Below are 23,540 nucleotides of genomic sequence, written 5' to 3'. Positions count from 1 at the left end.
AAGAGTTTTTTGTGCCTGTTTTACAGCATGGGTTACTCTTTTTTTAAATTTTTTTTTTTTTTTTAAATCTTTATTTTTAACATGAAATCTGCAACCTTATATTAAAGGTGCTCTGGCTTCTCTATCACGCTATTTCCTGGAGCTGCAGACATGAATCACAGAATGGTAGGGGTTGGAAGGGACCTTTAAAGCTTATCTAGTCCAACCCCCCTGCAGAAGCAGGTTCACCTAGATCAGGTCTGGCAGTACTCTTCCCTAGTCCCTTTAGAACGTTTCAAAGTGTCGTTTACCATTTTAGATTTTTTTTTTTTCTTTATAAAAATTTTAAAAAAATAAAGTTTAAACTTTTACCTCTGCTCCTATCTAACAACCACTAAACTGTTTTGCCTGCATGTGTGTTTAAGTTCTGTGGATGTAGGGCTTTCAGAAGCTTCATGTAGATAAGTGACATACTGGTATTCATTTCTGACAAGTTTTCTGAAATGTACAGTTTCTTCAGTGCTTCTGGACTTTACAGAACTAAAATTGCAATCACTTAATAAGTATGAATGAGAAGCAAATTTCAAACCTTTTTGTGTTTGCATTTTTCAAGAAAAAGCAGTGATATAGGACAAAACTAAAAATGTGTCATCTGATCAATTTTTTCCTGAATAAGTCTCCATTAGGAAAATAGCATTATATAGCACCATGGCCCCCCTTGAAACACTACTGGGATAGTAAGTGGGAGCAGGAGTGTGTTTTGTGTGCTAGACACACTTCTGCGAACTCTGCTATAGCTTAACTCTAGAGTGCAACTCCTGAGTCCTTTTTGTTTTAGGTACTTCAAGATTTAGAAAACAGTGGGTTTTTTTTTTTTTGGGGGGGGGGGGGTGGACAGACAAAAAAGACTATATGAATTTAATTGATGTCATGTTGTCTAAAAAATGCACTGTACAGTACAACTATTCTTAGTTTGAGACCTAAGTTAGCAACCTGTACTACTTTTTCTTTTCTATAGGAGAAAGAGGTAAGGTTTAGAACACATAAACTTTTTGAAACGTCCCATAGGATATTTCAGGATTGCTTACTTTTTAAATTAAAAGTAGATTTTTTTTTTTAACTTTTTGCCTTTTCAAGGAAAACTGCTTCTCTCAATTCTATTAAATATTTATTAAATTACACTTTTAGTTATGTGCCATCTTTTCTGTATATATCAGATAATTCAAAAGACTTCTGTGCCTAGTAAAGAATAATTTGGTAAAATTTAGTATTATTCATGCTTGTCCTTAAATTGCGATCAACTTGTAGTTTAAAAGTCTTCCACTATATGCAATGTTAATTTTTATTAATTTTTATCCCAGGTTTTGTCTGACTGGAAGTTTTTCAGTTATTTCAATAACCTTTTGAACGGAATGCCATATATTGTTACAATTGTTTTAAACTTGTGAATGTTCATTTTTATTTCTAACAGTTGATTCTAAAATGCACTGGGTTGTTGTGGCTTTTTTTGTTTGCTTTTTGTTGTTTGGGTTTTTTTTTTTTTTTTTTCTTTTGGTTAGATTGATCCAAGCCCAGCTCAGCCCACAGATGAGAGACCACCTTGCCTCTCTTGTTGAAGGAATCTATAAAAAGCTGACTTGACATGGGTTTTGAATCACACCTGCTGTGTTTAATATCAAGGTATTGGAGTGGAGGCTTCCTTTTAAAGGAAACAGCATTGCTTTTGCCTGTAGAGTGAATAAATAAGAAAACAACCTATGATCATGCTTTGACACCTATAGCACATCACAGGACTGCTCCACATGCTTGAAAACCTGAGGTCCCCTCCTTTAGTGACACATACTAGGAACAGCCTTACTAGCATACAGTCATGTGTTTCAAAACACTCAAGCCATGTTGTAAGAGAGGAATGGCTGCTTCTTATGATTCAAAAATTTGCACATGCTTATTGCTTGTTATGCAGTTCAGTGTCACTATAGCTTTTTCTCATATATAATGGACTGTTGTTACCCCTCCTCCCCTCAATTGTTTGTGATCTGCACAAAGAACAAAAGAAAGCTTTGATTAAAAAAAGGCGATGAAGACTTACAAATGCACTGACTTTTTTTAATTTAATGTAGCCTGAACTTAATCTGCATATGCACATGCGCAGAATGATCCTAGTAGGCTGGTTGTGTATCGCCTTTTCAGCTTAGATACTATTGTGGATTAATTTACAAACATCACATGCCTTCAAGCCAGTCCTTCTTGCTGTATGTTTTGCTGCCGACTGTAGTAGATAAGCAATGGATATGTGGGGATGGGGAAAGAGATAACTTAAGGAAACTAATAAGAGATTTTGTCAAGATTGTATACCCTCTTGATTTTCTTTTTAAGTATTTGTTGCATTTCTGTTATTATTGCAAAGCAATTTTTTGTTACAGACTGCCCAAAGGTCACTTAATCTCAGGTGAATTCATCACTTGCGAAACTGTTAGAAGGCTATTTGTTTGCACCGTTGAGTTAATTCTTCTGTTTTGTGTTTTAGTTTTGTTCTTTGAGGGGGCTTTTGAATAGGGACATGCACATAACTTACAAAATTAAAGCAGCACCAGCAGCCTCCAGAGAAGTGTGAAAAGAACTTTAAAAGAGGATAGTCATATGCTATGCAGGGTTCATAGGCAGAGAAATATCTCAACTAGTAGGGATGAGAAGATCAATTTGTTTGGTTTGCATTTTATTTGATTTGTTTTTTTTAATTATACATAGTTACCTAATCACCAAAATTATATATAAAATGAGTCTCCAGTAGAAAGTATATTTCAGACTGCAAGAAAAGTTTGAACTATGACAACTATGTAACAGCTCAGTTTATGCACTTTGTATTATCTTAGGATTTATGATGTTGTATCATAGAACACCAGGTTGGAAGGGACCTCAAGGATAATCTGGTTCAACCTTGCTTGGAAAAAGCCTGGTCTAGACAAGACAGCCTAGCACCCTGTCCAAACAAAACTTAAAAGTATTCAACGTTGGGGAATCCACCACTTCTCTGGGAAGATTATTCCAATGGCTGATTGTTCTCATTGTGAAAAATTTTCCTCTTGTGTCCAATTCAAATCTCCCCAGGAATAACTTGTGCCCATTACCCTTCATCTTTTCCATGTGACTCCTTATAAAAAGGGAGTCTCCATCTGCTTTGTAGCCACCCTTTAAATACTGGAACATGGTGATAAGATCTCCCCTAAGCCTTCTTTTTTCAAGGCTGAACAAACCCAGTTTTCTTGGCCTTTCCTTGTATGTCAGTCTTCCCCATCTTTTGATCATCTTTGTGGCCCTTCTCTGGCCCCTCTCCAGTCTGTCCACAGCTCTTTTGCAGAGTGGTGACCAAAGCTGAACACAGTATTCCAGGTGTGGCCTAACAAGAGCTGAGTAGAATGGGTTGACTTCTTTATCTCTGTTGGTGATGCCCTTGTTGATGCAATCCTGCATCCTGTTGGCTTACTTTGCCCCAGCAGCACACTGTTCACTCATATTGAGCTTCTTGTCCACCAGGACAGGTCCCTTTCCACAGAGCTGCTCCACAGTAGATGCCCTTCTGGATTATGTTTTCCCAGGTGTGCAAGACCTTACGCTTGTCCTTCTTGAACTTCATAAAGTTCTTGTTAGCCCACTCTTCCAGCCTATCCAGGTCTTCCTGCAGGGTGACTCTCCATTCTGAAGTGTCCACTTCACCACTCACTTTGGTATTATCAGTAAACTTATCAGGGTACACTCAATCCCATCATCCAGATCAATTATGAAGATATTAAACAGAGTTGGGTCCATGTCCTGGTTTGAGCTAGGACAGAGTTAATTCCCATGAGGAACCAGGAAGGGGTACAGCCTGAATGGCTGGCCCAGGCTGGCCAGCAGGTATTCCATACCATCCTGGTGTCATGCCCAGTGTATGGGTGGGGGCTAGCCGGAAGAAGCTCTCTTCTGGAGTCACTTGGGTCGGGTCCTGGGTGGTGAGCAACTGTCACCAGTTTTCTTTGTGGTATCCCCTTGTCTTTGTTATAGTTGTTCCTCTTCAATTTTCCCCTAGTAAATTGTTCTTGTTTCAACTTGCACAGGCTCTTTTACTTTTTTTTTTTTTTTTTTTTCCTGATCCTCTCCACACTCCGCTGGGAGGGGGAAGAGTTGCGTTTTCTTTTTCCCTTGGCTTCGGTTGGGCAAAACCACAACAGTCCAATATCAGTCCCTGGGGGATAGCAATTGTGACAGATTGCCAGTTTGAAAAGGAGCTACTTACCACCACCCTCTGGGTGTGGCCTGTCAGCCAGTTCCCTTACCCACTGTACAAACCACTTGTCTAGACCATAATGCATCAGTTTTTTGAAGAGGAGACTGTGGGAAACCATATTGCCAGGAGCCAAGGACTTAGAGAGGAAAGTAGGAAAGTTTGTTCTACTACCTACAAGAAACGGAACAGAACAAAAAGCAAAAAGAGAGTAGGATGATTGAGAAAATTACAACCAGCACTTTCATAGAATGGTAGGGGTTAGAAGGGACCTTTAGAGATCATCTAGTCCAACGCCCCTGCAAAAGCAGGCTCACCTAGATCAGGTCACATAGGAACATGTCCAGGCAGGTCTTGAAAACCTCCAAGGAAGGAGACTCCACAACCCCTCTGGGCAGCCTGTTCCGCTGCTCCATCACCCTCACAGTGAAATAGTTTTTTCTTATGTTTATGTGGAACTTCCTGTGTTCCAGCTTCATCCCATTACCCCTTGTCCTGTTACTAGCTACTATAGAAAAAAGGGATGTCCCAACCTCCTGAAATCCACCCTTTAGATATTTATAAATGTTAATAAGATCTCCCCTCAATCTCCTCTTCTCCAGACTAAACAGCCCCAGTTCCGCAGCCTTTCCTTGTATGAAAGATGTTCCAGTCCCCTGATCATCTTGGTAGCCCTGCGCTGGACTCTCTCCAGGAGTTCTCTGTCCCTCTTGAGCTGAGGAGCCCAGAACTGGACACAGTACTACAGATGAGGCCTCACCAGGGCAGAGTAGAGAGGGAGAAGAACCTCCCTTGACCTGCTGGCCACACTCTTCTTGATGCATCCTGGGATGCCATTGGCCTTCTTGGCCACCAGGGCACATTGCTGGCTCATATTTAGCTTATTATCAATCAGGACTCCCAGGTCTCTCTCTGCAGAGCTGCTCTTCAGCAGTTGGACCCCCAGCCTGTACTGGTGCATGGGGTTGTTCCTTTCCAGATGTAGGACTCTGCACTTGTCCTTGTTGAACCTCATGAGCTTCCTCTCGGCCCAACTCTCAAGCCAGTTGAGATCCCGCTGAATGGCAGCAGAGCCTTCTGGGGAATCAGCCAGTCCTCCCAGTTTGGTGTCATCAGTGAACTTGCTGAGCACTCAAGCCATGTTGTAAGAGAGGAATGGCTGCTTCTTATGATTTAAAAATCATAAAAGAATGATGGGAGCCATTAAAATCTACCCAATGCTATTATGCTAGAGGCTTTTAAATGTAAATTTTCTTTTCAGAAATCATGTACAAAACCCAACATAACTAAAATAAACCCCCAAAATGCCAACAAACACTATTTTCAGAGACATGTCTTATGTTGACTACTTAAAAACTATTCCATTATGTATATTCTTGTTCAATAAAACAACTCTGAATGGAGGGTGAGAGGGAAAGCTGGTGTTTCTGCATTGTGATCATTCTTAAAGTTCTACCTCATTTTAAGGCTTCATAAATATGACGAAATAGGCTTTTTCATAAGTGACCTTTAAGAACATGAAAGATATTTCATGTTTAAAAAATGATGACAGGGTGATTAAAATGAAATATGTTTTAAGTTATTCAATTCAGAGGTTTGGATTTTGATAAGCAAGAATTGGAATTTGGGTGATTCTGGCCAATTTTGTGAATGTCCCTGCTTTCTGCCATCTCCAGCTAGATAAAATTTTAAAAGTTGATAATATTACTGACATAACAGGGCATTTGGTGATTTTGTTTTTCATTGTTGTTGCGTTAACAGACTAGGGAACAATTGGTGATATATATAACATTAAATAACTTATCCCAGTATAATGGAAAATAATATATGAAGCAGAATTGACCACTATTGTAGTAACTGACATTGTATCACAGGTTGTGATCAGAATGAAAAAATCTAAAAAAAAAGATTTCCCATTTAAATGTTTTTGTTAATTGTTCAGAGGCATTACAGAATAATAGTTGTAGCCCAATATTTTATATAAAATCTTCATCTGAATTGGGAAAAGTAAAATCCAAGCATTAGAGAAACAAAGTGCAATATTAAACGTTTGCTTTATATATTATATTCTATGGCTGTCTGTATCTTTTTGTTTGTTTTGGTGCTGAATATGTCCTTGTGGACTTCAAGAAAAGTATGTGGGGAAAAAAACCCAATTTTTCCTATTGTTCTTTGTGGAAAATAAACTTTTAAAAAAAAAAAAAAACACACTTTAACTGTAAGCCATTAGATTGACTTATACAAAGATACATTAAATGTTCAAAATAAGAGCCATAAGGATCAAATTAATTTTAGAAATGTATATGCTATATATCAGCTACATAGGGGGGAAAAAACGATTTCTGAAGCTACACCACTGTTTAGCAAAGAGCTATGTTTCAGTATCTTCAGTTCCTTTTTCTTGTTTATATCAATGAATTCTTGGGGCTAAGTTCCAGATGGGAAGCTACAATAAGATCTCCTAAATTTAGAAAACACCAATAACTTACAGGATATTAATGTCTTCAGGACCCTGTTTAAAAGTTTTTGTAACCAATGACCTCTCTTCAAGATGTCTAATGTTTTCCAGTATATATGGTAGGACAGGGATTGCACTTTATAGTAGGGATGGGAGGAAATTGGGAAAGGGAAATTAATTTTATAAGTCTGATAACTTAGTGGTTTGCATTTGGGATCTGAAGGTTGGTTTGTTGGAGTCAATAAAGTGCATTTTGCTTTTTCCTTGGAAGTCGAATGTTACCAGATGTTGAAAATCACTATCTATTGCTTGTGTTCTGGTGAGTAGAGCTTTGTAATATTATTAATATAGCTCCTCAACATTCCAGAAATGAAGCATTGCCATAGCATCTTTTTTTCTGCATACTGCACTCAGCTGACTATTATCATTATTTTGCATCAAAATGTTATTTGATATGAGGCAAGGTTCACTAGACTAGCAGCCAAGGACTCAAGAGTCCAATATATGCTGTTCCTGTCTGTTAGCGTTAAAGGTATTGAAGACCACTAAATTCTCATGGTACTGTTACAGTACATTTTAGGGTGTGAACTACCATAAATGCTACCAGTGTAGACAACCCAAACATTTGATCTAACTCCTTGTATAATGCAAACAGTAGACTTCCTGAATGTCTGCATTCTTGTGTGAAATAAAGAATTTTTATTCAGTTTTGAATTTGTAACTGCCAATTACAAAGAATATAGACAGATCTTTTGGGGTTGAGCATTTTTAAGGGGGTAGGAATATACAACCACAAAAAATCAAGCCCCAAACCCACATCCAGGAACTAATAATGAAGTGTAAAAGAACTTGTTAAACATGAAGTCTTTTCTTCCTCAGCGGTAGAGTCTGATTCCTTATACAAGAAAAACAAAAATCTATGATGAATCACCATATAGGACAGCACTGAGGTCTACTATGAAATCCCTGTATGGGTTCACACTAAGGACAATGGAGGGAATTATCAAGTGAAAGATGGTTCCCCTCTTGTTCCTGTGCATCAGGCTCATCTAAAGTATTGCTTTGACTTGCCCACTCTTCATCAAATGCTGAGAATGGAGGAAATCAGAACCTGATAGCTGTTCATTGATTTAATGAATGTGTAATATCCAAAATAATTTTGAGTGGGGTGTCATTCAATCTTTCTCAAGAGAAATGTTTATGTTTAAGTGGACCTTTTTATGTTCCAGCTTTTGTCCATTACCTCTTATCATATCCCTAGACCTTACAGAAAAAGGACTGCCCCATCCCCTTGACATGCACTTTTTAAATACTTGTAAGTATTAATGAGGTTCCCCCCTCAGTCTCTTCCAAACTGAACAGACCTAGGTCCTGCAGCCTTTCCTCGTAAGAAAGATGCTCCAGTCCCCTGATCATCTCGGTGGCCCTGTGCTGGACTCTCTCTAGAAGTTCCCTGTTCCTCTTGAGGTGGGGATCCCAAAACTGGACACAGTACTCCAGATGAGGCCTCACCAGGGCAGAGTAGAGGGGGGAGAGAGCCTGCCCAAACTTTTCTTGATGCAGGATGACATTGGCCTTCTTGCCTATGAAGGCATATTGCTGGCTCATATTTAGCTTATTATCAACCAGAACTCCCAGGTCTTTCTCCGCAGAGCTGCTCTCCAGCAGATCAATCCCCAGCCTGTACTGGTGCAGGGGATTGTTCCTCACCAGATGCAGGCCTCTGCACTTGTCTTTGTTGAACCTCATGAGGTTCCTCTCGGCCCACGTCTCAAGCTGGTCAAGATCTCTCTGAATGGCAGCACAGTCTTCTGGGGAGTCAGCCAGTCCTCCCAGTTTGGTGTCATCAGCAAACTTGCTGAGGGTACACTCTGTCCCCTCATCCAGGTCGTTGTTGAAGATGTTGAATAATCCTGGCCACAGAACTGACCCCTGTGGGATTCCATGGGCCAAAGGCCTCCAACTTGATTCTGTGCCATTGATCACCACCCTCTGGATTCTGTCATTCAGCCAACTCTCAATCCACCTCACTATCCTCTCATCCAATCCACACTTCCTGAGCTTTTTGACGAGGATGTTATGGGAGATGATGTCAAAAGCCTTGCTGAAGTCAAGGTAGATGACATCTGCTGCTCTCCTCTCATCAATACAGCCAGTCATGGTGTGGTAGTTTGAGCCTGGCTGGATGCCAGGTGCCCACCACACCGCTTTACCCCCCACCTCCCGAGAAGCAAGCCAGGGAAGGGGAGAAAAAAAAGATGGGAATCTCGTGGGTTGAGATAAAAGCAGTTTAATAAATAAGCAGCAAAGCCGCGCGCGCGGGAAGCAAAGCAGAAGCAGATAAGCTGTTACTCTCTACTTCCCATCAGCAGCGATGTCCGGCCACCTCCCGAGAAGCAGGGCTTCAGTACGCGTAGCGGTTGCTTTGGGAAGGCCAGAAATGCATCTCGCCTCCCCTTCCTGCTCCTTTCCCCCAGTTTATATTACTGAGCTGACGTCATATGGTATGGAATATCTCCTTGGTCAGCCTGGGTCAGCTGTCCTGGCCATAGTCCCTCCCAAGATCATGCCCACTCACAGCTATTGGTGAAGGTGGGGGAAGGAATGCTGGAGGGACAGCCCCGATGTTGTGCAAGCGGTAGTCATAATATTGATATCAACAGTAAGCACAGCACTGCAGGACCTGCTGTGGAAAATCACTACCGTCCCAGACCCACTACACATGGATTCCTAGAAGTCTATCAGGTTGGTCAAGCAGGATTTCCCCTTGATGAATCCGTGTTGACTCCCCTTGGTAACTATCTATTTCTTCATGTGTTTAGAGATGGCATCCAGGATGAGATGTTTCATCACCTTTCCAGGGATGGAGGTGAGACTGAGTTGCCTGTAATTTCCTGGGACCCTTGTTGTGCCAGGGAAGGTTTAGATTTGATATTGAGAAAAATTTCTTCACTTAAATGGTTATCAAGCATTGGAAAATTCTGTCTAGAAAAGTGGTTGAGTCGTCATTCCTGGAGGTGTTTAAAAAACATGTAAATGTGGTGCTTAGGGACATGGTTTAATGGCAGACTTGGCCATCTTAGGTTTGCATTTGGACTCGATGATCTTAAGGGTCTGTGGTGGTTTGACCCAAGTGCCCACCAAGTTGTTCTATCACTCCCCCTCCTAAAATGGAAAGGGGAGAGAAAAATATGAGAGGTTCATGAGATGGGATAAGGACAGGGAGATCACATAACAATTAGCGCCACGGGCAACATAGACTCAACTTGGGGAGACACGGTTTGAATGAACAATCAGAAAAAAACAGAGAAATGAGAAATAAAACCAAATCTTAAAACACCTCCTCTACCCCTTCTTCTGCACAGGACTCTCCCCTCAGTGATGCAGGGGATGGGGGATGGGAGTAGCAATCACTTCATTACAGGTGGACTTTGCTGCTACTTCTCAGGGGGAGGCTTCATCACACTTCCCACTGCTACAGGAGATAGTCCTTCATAAACTTCTCCAATGTGGGTCTTTCCCACGGGCTACAGTTTGTCATGAAATGCTCTGGCATGGGTCCTTCCCATGGGGGCAGCTCTTCACAAACTGCCTGTCCTGGTTTGAGCTAGGATAGAGTTAATTCCCGTGAGGAACCAGGAAAAGGTACAGTCTGAACAGCTGACCCAGGCTGGCCAGCAGGTATTCGATACCATCCTAACGTCATGCCCAGTATATAGGTAGGGCCTGGCCGGAAGAAGCTCTTTTCCGGGGTCGCGGACTCTCGGTCACCGGTCTGGAGTGGTCGCTTAGGTCGGGTCCCGGGTGGTGAGCAACTGCATCACTCACCAGTTTTCTTTGTAATATCCCTTTGTCTTTGTTATAGTTGTTCCTTTTCAATTTTCCCTAGTAAATTGTTCTTATTTCAACTTACGCGGGCTCTTTTACTTTTTTTTTCCTTGCTCTGATCCCCTCCGCGCTCCGCTGGGAGGGGGAGAGGGAGGAGTGGCGTTTTTTTTTCCTTTTGCTCCGGCTGGGCAAAACCACGACACTGCCCCAACGTGGGTCATCCAAGGGGAGAACATTCCTTCAGGAAGAGAGTGCTCCAACGTGAGTCCCCCTCAGGATCACAAGTCCTGACAGCAAACCTGCTCTGGCATGGGCTTCTCTCTCCATGGATTCACAGGTCCTGATAGGAGCTTGCTTCAGTGTGGGCTTCCCACAGAGTCACAGCATCCACCTGCTCTGGCATGAGGTCCTTCATGGGCTGCAAGTGGATCTCTGCTCCCCCACGGACTTCCATGGAGTGCAGGGAGACAGCTTGCCTCACCATGGACCTCACCATGGTCTTCACCACAGGCCACAGGGGAATTTCTCTTCCAATGCCTGGAGCACCTCCTTCCCCTCCTTCTCCACTGACCTTGGTGTCTATGGAGATGTTGTTCTCACATTCTCACTCCCTTTTGCTGTTGCTGCTGCTGTTTGGCAACTGCACAGCAACTTCTTCCCCTTCTCAAACACGTTATTCACAGAGTCATTACATCATCAGGCCTTGGTCAGCGGCAGGTCCATCTTAGAATTGACTGACAATGGCCCTATCAGCTACAGGGGAAGCTTCTGGCAGCTCTTTGTTTAAAGAAGCCACCCCTGTAGCCTCCCGCTATCAAAATCTGGCCCAGACAAAACCACTACAGGGTCTTTTCCAACCTAAATTATTCTACGATTCTCTTAATCCAACAGTGACCTTTAATGACCACTGAAGGAAACGAGAGGACACCGAAAGAAGCATGACAGAGACATAACTTGGGCAGATCAAGACGGGACTATGGGCAGGCCCTTTCTTGGAAAAGCGATGAATATTTGTGTTTGTTGTAAATATAAGCTGAAAATCCAAAGGCTGAGGTGGGCACGTTTGGTGGAGAAATCCCCCATGTTCTCCAGCACTGCAATAAATACCACCTTAATAGTCACATTGACTATTGAGTCCTGACTGACTTCTTTATGGCATCAATACTAACTAGGCTTCTGGAACTATCAAAAAAAAATGTAGTTGAGAGAATGTTTAGAACAAACTGTTTAAGCAGAATCCAAGTAGTGCATTGCTTCCAATTATTTGCTGCAAGATCCATTATGCTAAACCTTACTCTCTTGGCAACTAGTTGATAAATACAAAATATTCCAACAAATAATTTCTTTCTCCTTCGCTCACTGTGAACAGATGTGAAGGGAAAGAAGATGCTAATATTACATATAAAGAGTATTTTACAGGGAGAAGGAAGAAACACAGATTTTGCACTAGCTACTGGTCCCTCTACCCAAAACCTCTAGCAAGCACAGAGAGAAAAGCCAGTCATCTCATCACTGATGAATATAGGGAAATCTTTCATTAATAATGCAATCTGCAGTTTAAAAGTGCATTGTTATAACGCAAGAGGTGGAGGGTACAGAAGAGGCGGGCACGGGGTAGAGTGAATGGAGATGCTTGTGTTAGCAGATAAAAGCACATGGTGTAAACAATTAGTTGGAATAAAGCATCATCCATACTGTGTATGTAGTGATCTTGTCCCCTCAGCGGGGGTGGGCTGAGTGATCCATGCGGGTGGCCTGGTGATGTTGCCGGTAGCAGCAACAGTGCATTTTAACAGAAATGTCCCTCACAGAATGCAATGAAAACCCTCCTGGGCCAAGTTGAATCACTTCTGGCACCTATGTAAGTCTGTAAGGAATATGAATACACATACACACACAAAGATTTGACTCTGGATAGGAACGGCTTTGATTTAGGTAATTCAGAAGTCTATTTACTAATTGCACAAAGCAGAGTTCTTTCAAGTTCAAACAAGGGCATTTTGGACTTAAACACTCTGTTGTATTTTCTAACCTTATAAGAAGATGGTCTGTTTCCACAGCTCCTAGATATTTCTAAATATGGTTGCAGTGGTTTTGCCTGGGCCAGGTTTTTGGTAGTGTGGAAGGCTACATGTATGGCTTCTTTAAACAAAGAGTTGCTAGAAGCTTACCCTGTAGCTGATAGGGCTAATGCCAGTCGATTCTAAGATGGACTCAACAGCTGACCAAGGCCTAGACAATTAGTGATTGAAGTAATGCCTCTGTAAATAACGTATTTGAGGAGAAGAAGTTGCTGTGCAGATGCTAAACAGTAGCAGCAACAGGGAGTGAGAATGTGAAAACATCTCCACAGACACCAAGGTCAGTGGAGAAGGAGGGGGAGGAGGTGCTTAGTCCCTGGAAGAAAGATTACCCTGTGACCTGTGGTGAAGACCATGCTGAGGCAGACTGTCCCCCTGCAGTCCATGGAGGACCATCGGAGAGCAAAAATCCACTCACAGCCCATGGAGAACCCCACGCCAGAGCAGGTGGATGCCCAAAGGAGTCTGTGACTCTGTGGGAAGCCCACATTGCAGCAAGTTCCTGGCAGGACCTGGGAGAGCAGGTTTGCTGTCAGGACTTGTGATTCTGTAAGGGACTCATGTTGGAGCTGTCTGTTCCTGAGGGACTGTTCTTCCCCATGGATGACACACATTGGGGCAGTTGTTAAGAGCTGCCCACATGGGAGGCCCCATGCTGGAGCATTTCGTGAGAAACTTTAGCCCATGAGAAGGATCCACGTTGGAGAAATTCGTGGAGGACTATCTCCTGTGGGGAGGGACTCCAAACTGTAGCAGTGGGAAGTGTGAGGAGGCCTCCCCCTGAGAAGAAGCAGCAGCAATGTCCACCTATAATGAACTGACCATAATCCACATCCCTTGCGCTGCTTTCGAGGGAAGGAAGGAGAGTCCTGGGAAGAATGAGGGGTGGAGGGAGATGTTTTAAGATTCAATTTTATTTCTCATTTCCCTGCTCTGTTCTGATTGTTCATTAATAAATCAAACCTTTTCTCCCCAAGTTGAGTGTGTGTTGCCTGTGACACTAATGCTGAGTGATCTCCATGTCTTTATGTCGACTTGTAAACCTCTTGTTATGTTTCTCTCTCCCCTGTCCAGTTTAGGAGGAGGAGTGATAGAATGACTTGGTGGACATCTGGCACCCAGCCAGGGTTAAATCACTGCAATGGTGACAGTTATGATAAGGGTTTTTAGAACATTATTATGGGATTATTCTAGGATGCTGAGAATCTAACCCAGGAACTAAAGCAAACACATATCCAGCTCTAGTATTAATGGTAATTGTTGACATGAAGAATAGAGACTTTGGTGACTTTTAAAAAAATTTCAATTTCATAGTTTTATTTCAGTCCTCCAAAAAGTCTGTAGTGGGTTTGTGTGGCTGGGTTTTGGTAGAAGGGGACTACAGGGGTGGCTTCTTTGAACAAAGACCTGCTAGAAGCTTCCCCTGTAGCTGATAGGGTCAATGCCACTTTCTATGATGGACCTGCCACTGATCAAGGCTGAGCCAATTAGCAATGGAGATAATGTCTTTGTGAATAATGTATTGGAGAAGGGGAAGAAGTTGCTGACAGATGGAAAATTGCAGCAGCAGAAGGGAGTGAGAATGTGAGAACAACTGTTGGGGCCTTAGTGGGAGCATTTGAGCTGAAACCAATGTATCATAAGTTACCTTAAGATAAGAATAAAGAATGCATACTAAGGAGTACGAGCAAAGAACCCAAGGTCGCCCTAGCCCTGAACTTCTAAGGAAGTAAACAAGGCCATAAAACATCTCTGAAGGATGCACAAGAATAAAGGATCCCAGACATCTGGAAGATACATCTGGAAGGTCAATGTACTGACTCTTAGATTATATTTTAGCTATTTTTGTTAACCAATCAGTGTATGCCACAATGTATGCAAGGCTTGTGAACAACAATGTTTAACCAATCATCTATCCCTATTACCTGTGGGCTTTAGCTTGAAACAGTATATAAGTAATCAGAACAAAAGAATAAATGAGCTCAGTTCCAAATCATATTGGTTTGATGTCTGAGTCCATCCTCTCCTAGCCATGGTCGTTGGCAAATGGTGACCCCGATGTGATCCAGGCCCCGACGTGATCCAGGCTCCACGCTGTTGTGAACGGGAGAGTGTAAGAAGAAGAAAACCCGCGGCGGTTGCGACCGGACGTCCGAAGAAAGACATGTGTGGCCACATTCGACCGGTGAGTCGGCAGCTGAATTAGCAGCTGGAGGTGCGGGATGGGGAGCGCTGTATCGGCGGTGGAAAAGGCAACTATTGAGGCTCTTTTACGTTTGGGATAAAGAGCTAATAGTCCCTTAGAGAAATCCGTTCTTACAGATTTATTGTTTTGGGCAAGAAGACGGGGAATTATTACAGAGGCTGCACAAATATTTTCTGACACAGCGTGGGCAAAAGTAGGACGTGAACTTTGGGAAGCAATAAAGATGCAAAATCGTTAGCAAAGATATATAGACAAGTACGTCTGCTGGTTGAGCAGATGGGGGCAGAAGCAGAGTTAGAAGCTGCGGTTAAAGAACTGTTTACATCCGCGGAAGAGAAAGTAGCCGCTGCTTGCAAAAAACAAACTGTTGCTGCTCCTGCAGCTCAAGGACCGTACGATGATTTACTTATACCATGGGAGGGTGAAACACCCGATAATGCTGGCGCCGAGCGACCCCCTCCTACAGCCCCTCCCATGCCCATGGAAATTGATCCTGCTACTGTTCCCCTTCCTCCGGACAATGATGAGTATGATCTAAAAGGCTTGTTAGCCCAACAAGCTGGTATTATGTCTGAACTCTTGGGTGAAATGCGGAGGCTTGACAAAGATGCCAAGGCATGTTAAGGAGACAGACAGGGGAATGGACAGGCTCCTGCAGGAAGCATTAAAGAGACCATCGAAACACAGCCTTTCGCCACTGAAAGCCAGCCCGGTGCGCAGCCCGTCGCTGAGCGGGGCGTGCTGCGAGGGGAAAAAAAAAAAAAAAAAAAAAAAAAAAAAAGTTCTCTACACAAGAGTTTTTACAAAGTCAGAGAGGCGAAGGGGCTTCGGAGAGGGCTCCCCGCGGGAGTTACCCCTGGGACGACTTGCAGGGGAATGCCGAGCGGGCAGAGTCGGGCGGAGGTGCAGCGCAGGATGATCAGAGGAGAATGGGGGAGCGCGACCCCGTGCTAGACTGGGCACCATCGGGCACGCGAGGGAAGAAAAAGAAAACACAGGAGAGAGTAAGACCGACTGCACCGCCGGCGCCGGGGCCGGCACGGAGTGAGCCAGACCCTCCCCCCCGCCCCTTCCATCCGCAGCCGCCGCCGCCGCGCAGCCGCTTCCCGCGCCCGGTCAGTGTCTCCGGAGTGCCCCCCCACACACACACTGCGCGCCGACACCACCGGCCCTCCCAGCCCTCACGGACCGCTGGGCTCATCCTTTCCATCCTCAATCCCTTGCCTCAAAGAGTGTAAAAACTGTTTGTCGTGACGTTATGCATTTTGCTGTAAATGTGATGATGAATAGTGATTTTCTTACAGTGGAAACTTTCTAAGGTGTTTTAGGTGTCAGGAATGGAACTTGGAAGAACAGAACGTTTTGGCATTGAGAAGCCAGTGACACAGTAAAAAAAAAAAAAAAAAGAAAAAAAAAGGCTGAAAAAAGTCTATAAAAAGTGGTTTGTGTTTTGGAGTCATTGGTGAAGGATTTTTTTTTTTTTTTGATCAGGAGTAAAAAATGGATTTTGGCATACTGTTGATGCTTCAAATGATTGTGGTAAATGGTTTTAGGCAATTTCAACAACCCAAGCAAAACATGTAGGTTACATTGACCCTTTTCGAACCTGTCTTATAGGAGTACCTGGGTATGACCCTGCAGCATTTTCTCAATGGGCAGAAAAGAATTGTTCTGCCTCAGGCAACATAAGTCATTGCACTGCCATACTTCTCAGTAGCCTCAATAAAACCTTGCTTTGGGATCCCCAGGAACTCAATCTTATGAGTAGTTGGAGGATGAAGGAAAATGAGACAGGATGTGTATGGCTTGGTCATTGGAATCTTATGGGACATTTGACATTTATAATCTAATCAGCAAAATACTTAATGATCGTATTAATGAGATAGAGTATCCAAGCTGTACTTGTAGGGGTTGTATTATAGCATATTATCAATGTAGTGGTTGTAGTAGTAGTTTTTACACTATAAATTTAGCAGAAGGATTATTAGGATGTATTAGCTGCAGACAAAATCAAGAACACAGAGGATATTTAGATCCTTTACGAGAATGGCTTAAAAATCCTGCATTAACTTTAGAACAAGCTTTAGAATTATTTGAATCAATAGAAGAAAGACGCTTAGCAAGACACATCCTTGATTTAAATTGGTTAGCCCAAATAGCATACACTATAACAAACATTAAAATATTGGAATCATATTATCAGAATCCTTGTGAAAAACACAAACATGGGCCTCGTTCATTTAATTTTTCTGCTTCTGATGTTGGCAAATCACAGTGACGCCTTTTCAATGTCAGTAGACTTGAGAGATAACTTCTGGATTACATGGGCAAATAATACAGGGAATTCAGCATTTTGCCTACATCTTTCAGCAGCCACAGATCCTTTTCGAACATGTCTCATTGGAGTACCAGGGTATGATCCAAGGACTTTTGTACATTGGGCTGACCGGAATTGCTCTAATGCAGGCAATGTTAGTCACTGTACTGCATTACTTCTTAATAGTTTGAACAAAGCATTACCATGGGACCCACAAGAGCTTAATCTTATGAGTAGTCGAATTTTAAAACAAAACAAAACCGGATGTGTTTATTTTGGACATTGGGACCTTACTGGATGCAAGCTAAATTGGTTAACTCCCAAACAAAATGAATTAAATAATGCCATTTTTTTGTGTGGGCACACACCATATGGTTGGAGTGCAGATCAACAAGCTATATTCCTAAATAAAACGGCTAAGGCTTTACCACCCGGCATATTTCTTATCTGTGATGACAGAGCTTGGCAGGGAGTACCACAATATGCTCAAGGGGGCCCTTGTTATCTGGGATCATTGACAATGTTAGTACCAACTATGCCCATGATACAAAACTTACGAGCTAATTATACTCGTGCCAGAAGGGATCTTTCTGTCTTAGGCCCTGAATGCAATGATGAAGTCCAACTATGGAGTCACACAGCTTGATTTTTTGGCTCTCTTGTACCAATGCTAGGTACAGCACATGCCTTATCTACTATTGAAAGGTTAGCCTGTTGGACAGCAAAGCAGGCTAATGTCACTACTGCAATTCTAACCCAATTGGCTCAAGATACAGATAGCTCTTCTATCCACCAACAATTAAAATGGTTACGGGATCATACAGCCAAAATAACACAAAATCATTACCCTATTGATGATTGGCTGGTGTCTTGGGGAATTACTGCCTGGGCTAAAGAATTGATTAAAACTGCAGCAATAGTTTTGTTAATAATATTAGTTGTCATATTATTTGGGCCTTGTTTTTTGCGTATTATCTCTTCACGATTAACCAGTTTAGCTGAAGCTGTTTTTGAAAAAAGAGGGGGAAGTGTTGGGGCCTTAGTGGGAGCATTTGAACTGAAACCAATGTATCATAAGTTACCTTAAGATAAGAATAAAGAATGCGTACTAAGGAGTACGAGCAAAGAACCCAAGGTCGCCCTAGCCCTGAACTTCTAAGGAAGTAAACAAGGCCATAAAACATCTCTGAAGGATGCACAAGAATAAAGGACCCCAGACATCTGGAAGATACATCTGGAAGGTCAATGTACTGACTCTTAGATTATATTTTAGCTATTTTTGTTAACCAATCAGTGTATGCCACAATGTATGCAAGGCTTGTGAACAACAATGTTTAACCAATCATCTATCCCTATTACCTGTGGGCTTTAGCTTGAAACAGTATATAAGTAATCAGAACAAAAGAATAAATGAGCTCAGTTCCAAATCATATTGGTTTGATGTCTGAGTCCATCCTCTCCTAGCTATGGTCGTTGGCAAACAACACCTTTGCAGACACCAAGGTCAGTGGAGAAGGAGCCAGGGGAGGTGCCCGAGCACTGGAAGAGAGATTTCCCTGCAACCTGTGATGAAGACCATGGTGAGGCAGGCTGGTCACCTGCGCTCCATGGAGGGCCACGGAGGAGCAGATATACACCTGCAGTTTGTGGAAGATCCCACACCAGAAAGGGTGGATGCCTGAAGGAGACTGTGTCCCTGTGGGAAGCCCATAATGCAGCAAGTTCCTGGCAGGACCTGGCAACACATGGAGAGAGGAGCCCACACTGAACCAGGTTTGCTGGCAGGACTTGTTACTCTGTGGAGGACTCGTGCTAGAGCAGTTTATTCCTGAAGGACTGTTTTCCCCATGGATGAAACCCATGTTGGAGCAGTTTCTGTAGAACTGTAGCCTGTGGGAAGGACCCACATTGGAGAAATTTGTGGAGGACTGTCTCCTGTGAGAGGGACCCCACACTGTACCAGGGGAAGTGTGAGGAGTCCTCCTCCTGAGAGGAAGCAGAGGGAAAGACTGATCAGCAGGTGTTGAACTGATCATAACCCCCATTCTCTATCCCCCTGCACCACTCGGGGGGAGAAGGTAGAAGAAAGGAGGAGTGGGGGGAGGATTTTAAGATTCAGTTTTTATTTCTCATTTCCCTGCTCTGTTTTGGTTGTTCATTAATACATCAAACCATTTGTCCCCAAGTTCAGTCTGTTTTGCCCATGACGCTAATTGCTGAGTGTTCTCCCTGTCCTTATCTCGTCTTATGAATCTTTTGTTATATTTCTCTCTCCCCTGTCCAGTTTAGGATGGGGAGTGATAGAATGACTTGGTGAGCACTTGGCACCCAGCCAGGGTTAAACAGAGAGAGAAGGAGAGAATAAAAAGAGTGAGAAATAATCAGGAGAACACCAAGGTCTGAGCAGGAGGTGTTTCAGGGTTGAGCAGATATTCCTTGTTGACTGTAGAGAATGCATTCCAGAGCAGATTTTTCCACACATGACTGGGGCCTGTGAACCCACACTGAAGAGGAAAGGTATGAGAAGGAAGGAGCAGCAGAGAGAAGGTGTTATATACTGACTGTAACCCCTCATCCCCCATATACTCCAGGGGAGACTGGAGTGAAGAAATGAGGTTGAGCCTGGGAAAGGGGGAGAAAAGGTGATGGTTTAATGTTTATGTTTTCTTTTTCCACTAGTCAAGTAAATAATTAAATATCTATTTTTAATTAGCAATGTTAATCTTCCCCATTTGTGTCTGATTTGCCTGCAACATTAATTAGTAAACAATTTTCCTGTATCTTGACCCACAAGTTTTCTTGTTCCTGTTCTTTCTATTTTTCTCCCCCATTCCCTCTCCCACTGAGCAGGAAGAGTGAGCATGCAGCTATGAGCCAGCAATGTGCCCTTGTGGCCAAGAAAGCCAATGGCATCCTGGGATGCATCAAGAAGAGTGTGGTCAGCAGGTTGGGGGAGGTTCTTCTCCCCCTCTGCTCTGCCCTGGTGGGGCCTCATCTGGAGTAGTGTCCGGTTCTGGGCTCCCCAGTTCAGGAGGGGCAGAGAGCTTCTGGGGGAAGTCCAGTGCAGGGCTGCTGGGATGGTTGGGAGACTGGAGCGTCTTTCATGTGGGGGCAGGCTGTGGGAGCTGGGGCTGTTTGGTCTGGAGGGGAGGAGACTGAGGGAGGATATTACTGAGGTTTACAGGTGTCTGGATGGTGGATGTTAGGAGGTTGGGGCATCTGTTTTTTCTGTGATGTCAAGCAGCATGATGGGGGGGTGGTGGGATGAGGCTGGAGCATGGGAAGTTCCATTTAAACATAAGAAAAAACTATTTTACTGTGAGAGTGACGGAGTAGTGGAACAGGCTGCCCGGGGAGATTGTGGAGTCTCCTTCCTTAGAGGTCTTCAAGACCCACCTGGACATGTTCCTGTGCAACCTGATCTAGGTGAACCTGCTTCTGCAGGGGAGTTGGACTAGATGCTCTCTAAAGGTCCCTTCCAACCCCTAACATTCTATGATTCCATGATTCTATGTGGGAGTTTGGCTGTTAGTCAATGCTAACCCACCATAACTGGACATTTTACCTCTACGTAATGTTATAAAGATGCATATATAGATAGCTCTTTTTTTTCATATTGCTTTTACACAGGACATGAAAGAGGGAAAAATGATAATAAAAAGGGGGATTTGTATTTCACTGACTTGTTTATTGAATTAAAGTGCTAAAAGTGTCTTTCATTTTGTTGATTTTTTTGTAGTTCACTGACTTTGCTTTTAACTCTCAATTGCTTCTAGTTCTGATTCATGAGTACTATATTAATAAACTTGCAAAAAAGAAAATTTTGGCTTCCCAAATCATCTTTCTTTCTGTGGAAGAAACCTGAGGAGTGCTTTACTGAAACTACACAGAATCAACACAAAACAAGTAGCATCACCTGAAAAAAAGCAGTTCCAGAGAAATAACTGAGCGCTGTTCTATTAAAAATATTATGTTCCCCTACACCAAAATCTAAATAGACACTAATAATATGCCTAGGTAATTTTGATATTGTATATCTGTCAAATAAATCAAAGAGTCAGATGCAAAATCTAGCAATGATAACATTCTGCTACTGACTTTCAGTGACATAATGAAGCAATCAGAGATGTTATTTTGGGCAGCTGTGCTATTTAAAAGAAGTTTTTATTTTCCAACCCTACCATTCTATGATTTCTTTAAATTTGTAAAACATATTGCAAATGTGGTATCAGTCTTCAAAAACTCATCTCCATAGAATGACAAGTAGAGAATGGTTTTAAGTTGTGTTGTATATGAAAGGAGTTAATGAAATTTAAACAATTTACTTCCAAACTGAAAGGAATACAGTATCCTAGAGTGTAGAATGTAGTGTAGAATTAAGAGACATAGTCTAGGTTGTGCCATAATCAAAGAATCATAGAATGGCTTGGATTGTAAGGAACTTTTACAGATCATTGTCATGGTTTGACATGACAGCCTTTTCTGGTAAGGGGGAAGGGGCTGTAAAGATGGCTTCTGTAAGTAGTTTCTCGCAACTCTCCCCAGTGGGAAGGAACCCACGACAAAGCAGCTCATCAAACTCATGCCCAGAAGAAGACTTGTCCCAAGGGAGGGACCCTATAACTGCAGAAACTGCAACCGTGGAGAAGAATCCATGCCAGAGATATTCACTAAGGATTGTGTCCTGTGGGAGGGATCCTGTGTCAGCAGAAGCCAAAGCTGATGGGAACAATCCACACCAGAGAGGTTCGTTAAGGACTGTGTCCTGAGGGAGGAACCCCGTGTTGGACAGGGTTGGAGAAGGGGAAGAATGCAAGGAGTCATCCTCATCTGAGAAGACAGAAGCCACAGGGACCATCTGTGAGAGACTGACCACATCCTCCATTCCCTGCCCCCCTGAGACGTTGAGGGGGGAGGAGGTAGAGATATCAGGAGCAGTGAGCTGGGCCCAGGAAAAAAGGAGGGATGGGGGAGGGAGATCTTAAAGTGCTGGTTGTAGTTTTCTCATCATCCTACTCCCTTTTTGCTTTTATTCCATTTTGTTTCTTGTAGAATAAACTTTCCTACTTTCCTCTCTCAGTCAAGTACTGGAGTCTGTTTTGCCCAGAACCGTAATTGGCAGTGAGCCCTCCCTGCCCTTGTCTTAATCCTCAACAATCTTGCTTATCTTTTTACTCCCATTTCACTGGGGCCTCTGCCATCCTAATGAGGATGGGGGTGAATGGGGGCACCGAGCGAGAGACTGTCGTGGTGCTGTTGTGCTAGCTGGACCAAGCCACGACAATCATCTAGTCCAACCCACCTACAATGAGCAGGGACATTTTCAACTAGATCAGGTCACTCAAAGCCCTGTCCAACCTGACCTTGGATGTTTCTAGGGATGGGGCATCTACTACATCTCTGGGCAACCTATTCCAGTGTTTCTCCACTCTCAATGTAAAAAAAAATCTTCATTATATCTAGTCTAAATCTATCCTCTTTTAGTTTAAAACCATTACCTTTTGTGCTATTGCAACAGGCCCTGCTAGAAAGTCTGTCCTCATCTTTCTTATAAGCCCCCTTTAAGTACTGAAAGACTGCAATCAGGTGTCCTCGGAGTCTTCCCTTCTCCAAGTTGAACTACCCTAACTCTTTCAGTCTTTTCTCATAGGAAAGCTGCTCCAGCCCTCTGATCATTTTTGTGCCCCCCTCACTCTGGACCCACTCTAACAGATCCGTGTCTTCCTTGTCCTGGGGAATCCAGAACTGGATACAGTACTCCAGGTGAGATCTCATCAGAGTGGAGTAGAGGAGAATCACCTCCCTTGACCTGTTGGACCTGCCCTCTACTCTGCCCTGGTGACGTCTCCCTCATCTGGAGTACTGTGTCCAGTTTTGGGCTCCCCAGATCAAGAGGGACAGGGAACTTCTGGAGAGAGTCCAGCACAGAGCCACCTAGATGATCAAGGAACTGGAACATCTTTCTTATGAGGAAAGGCTGTGGGAACTGGGGCTATTTAGTCTAGATAAGAGGAGACTGAGGGGGGAACTCATTAGTATTTATAAGTATATAAATGTCGGATGTCAGGAGATTGGGGCATCACTTTTTTCCATTATATCTAGTGACAGCATAAAGGGTAATGGAAAGAAGCTGGAACACAAAAAGTTCCACTTAAACATAAGGAAAAAGTATTTCACTATGAGGGTGACTGAGCCCTGGAACAGGCTGCTCAGGGAGGTTGTAGAGTCTCCTTCCTTGAAGGTCTTCGAAACCTGCCTGGACACATTCCTGTGTGACCTGATCTAGGTGGACCTGCTTCAGCAGGGGAGTTGGACTAGATGATCTCTAAAGGTCTCTTCCCACCCTACCATTCTATGATGATGATGATTCTATGAAATCTGAACCATCTTCAAAAACCACCTCACAATAA

The 23,540-nt window shown here is 43.1% G+C and overlaps 1 protein-coding gene across 9 annotated transcripts in view; it reads left to right on the top strand.

The window, feature by feature from the left end:
• LOC133628450 (arrestin domain-containing protein 3-like) overlaps positions 1–12,677 on the top strand; it is a 31,829-nt gene extending 19,152 nt beyond the window's left edge. For 4 of the 9 annotated variants that reach the window (XM_062016608.1, XM_062016605.1, XM_062016603.1 and 1 more), the window contains one exon: positions 4,843–7,408. In XM_062016608.1, the coding sequence (XP_061872592.1) occupies positions 4,843–4,959 (117 nt within the window). In that variant the 3' untranslated portion in view covers positions 4,960–7,408. Of the gene's footprint in view, positions 1–1,340; positions 1,470–1,538; positions 7,409–11,417 lie in introns of those variants that run through there. The other 5 variants (XR_009820691.1, XR_009820690.1, XM_062016607.1 and 2 more) reach the window with 5 other exon arrangements.
• Positions 12,678–23,540: the final 10,863 nt, after the last annotated feature.

Source organism: Colius striatus, chromosome W (genome assembly GCF_028858725.1).
Source record: "Colius striatus isolate bColStr4 chromosome W, bColStr4.1.hap1, whole genome shotgun sequence".
Taxonomy (NCBI): Eukaryota; Metazoa; Chordata; class Aves; order Coliiformes; family Coliidae; genus Colius; species Colius striatus.
The sequence above is the reverse complement of the archived record's forward strand: the minus strand, read 5'-3'. Positions and strand labels throughout refer to the sequence as shown.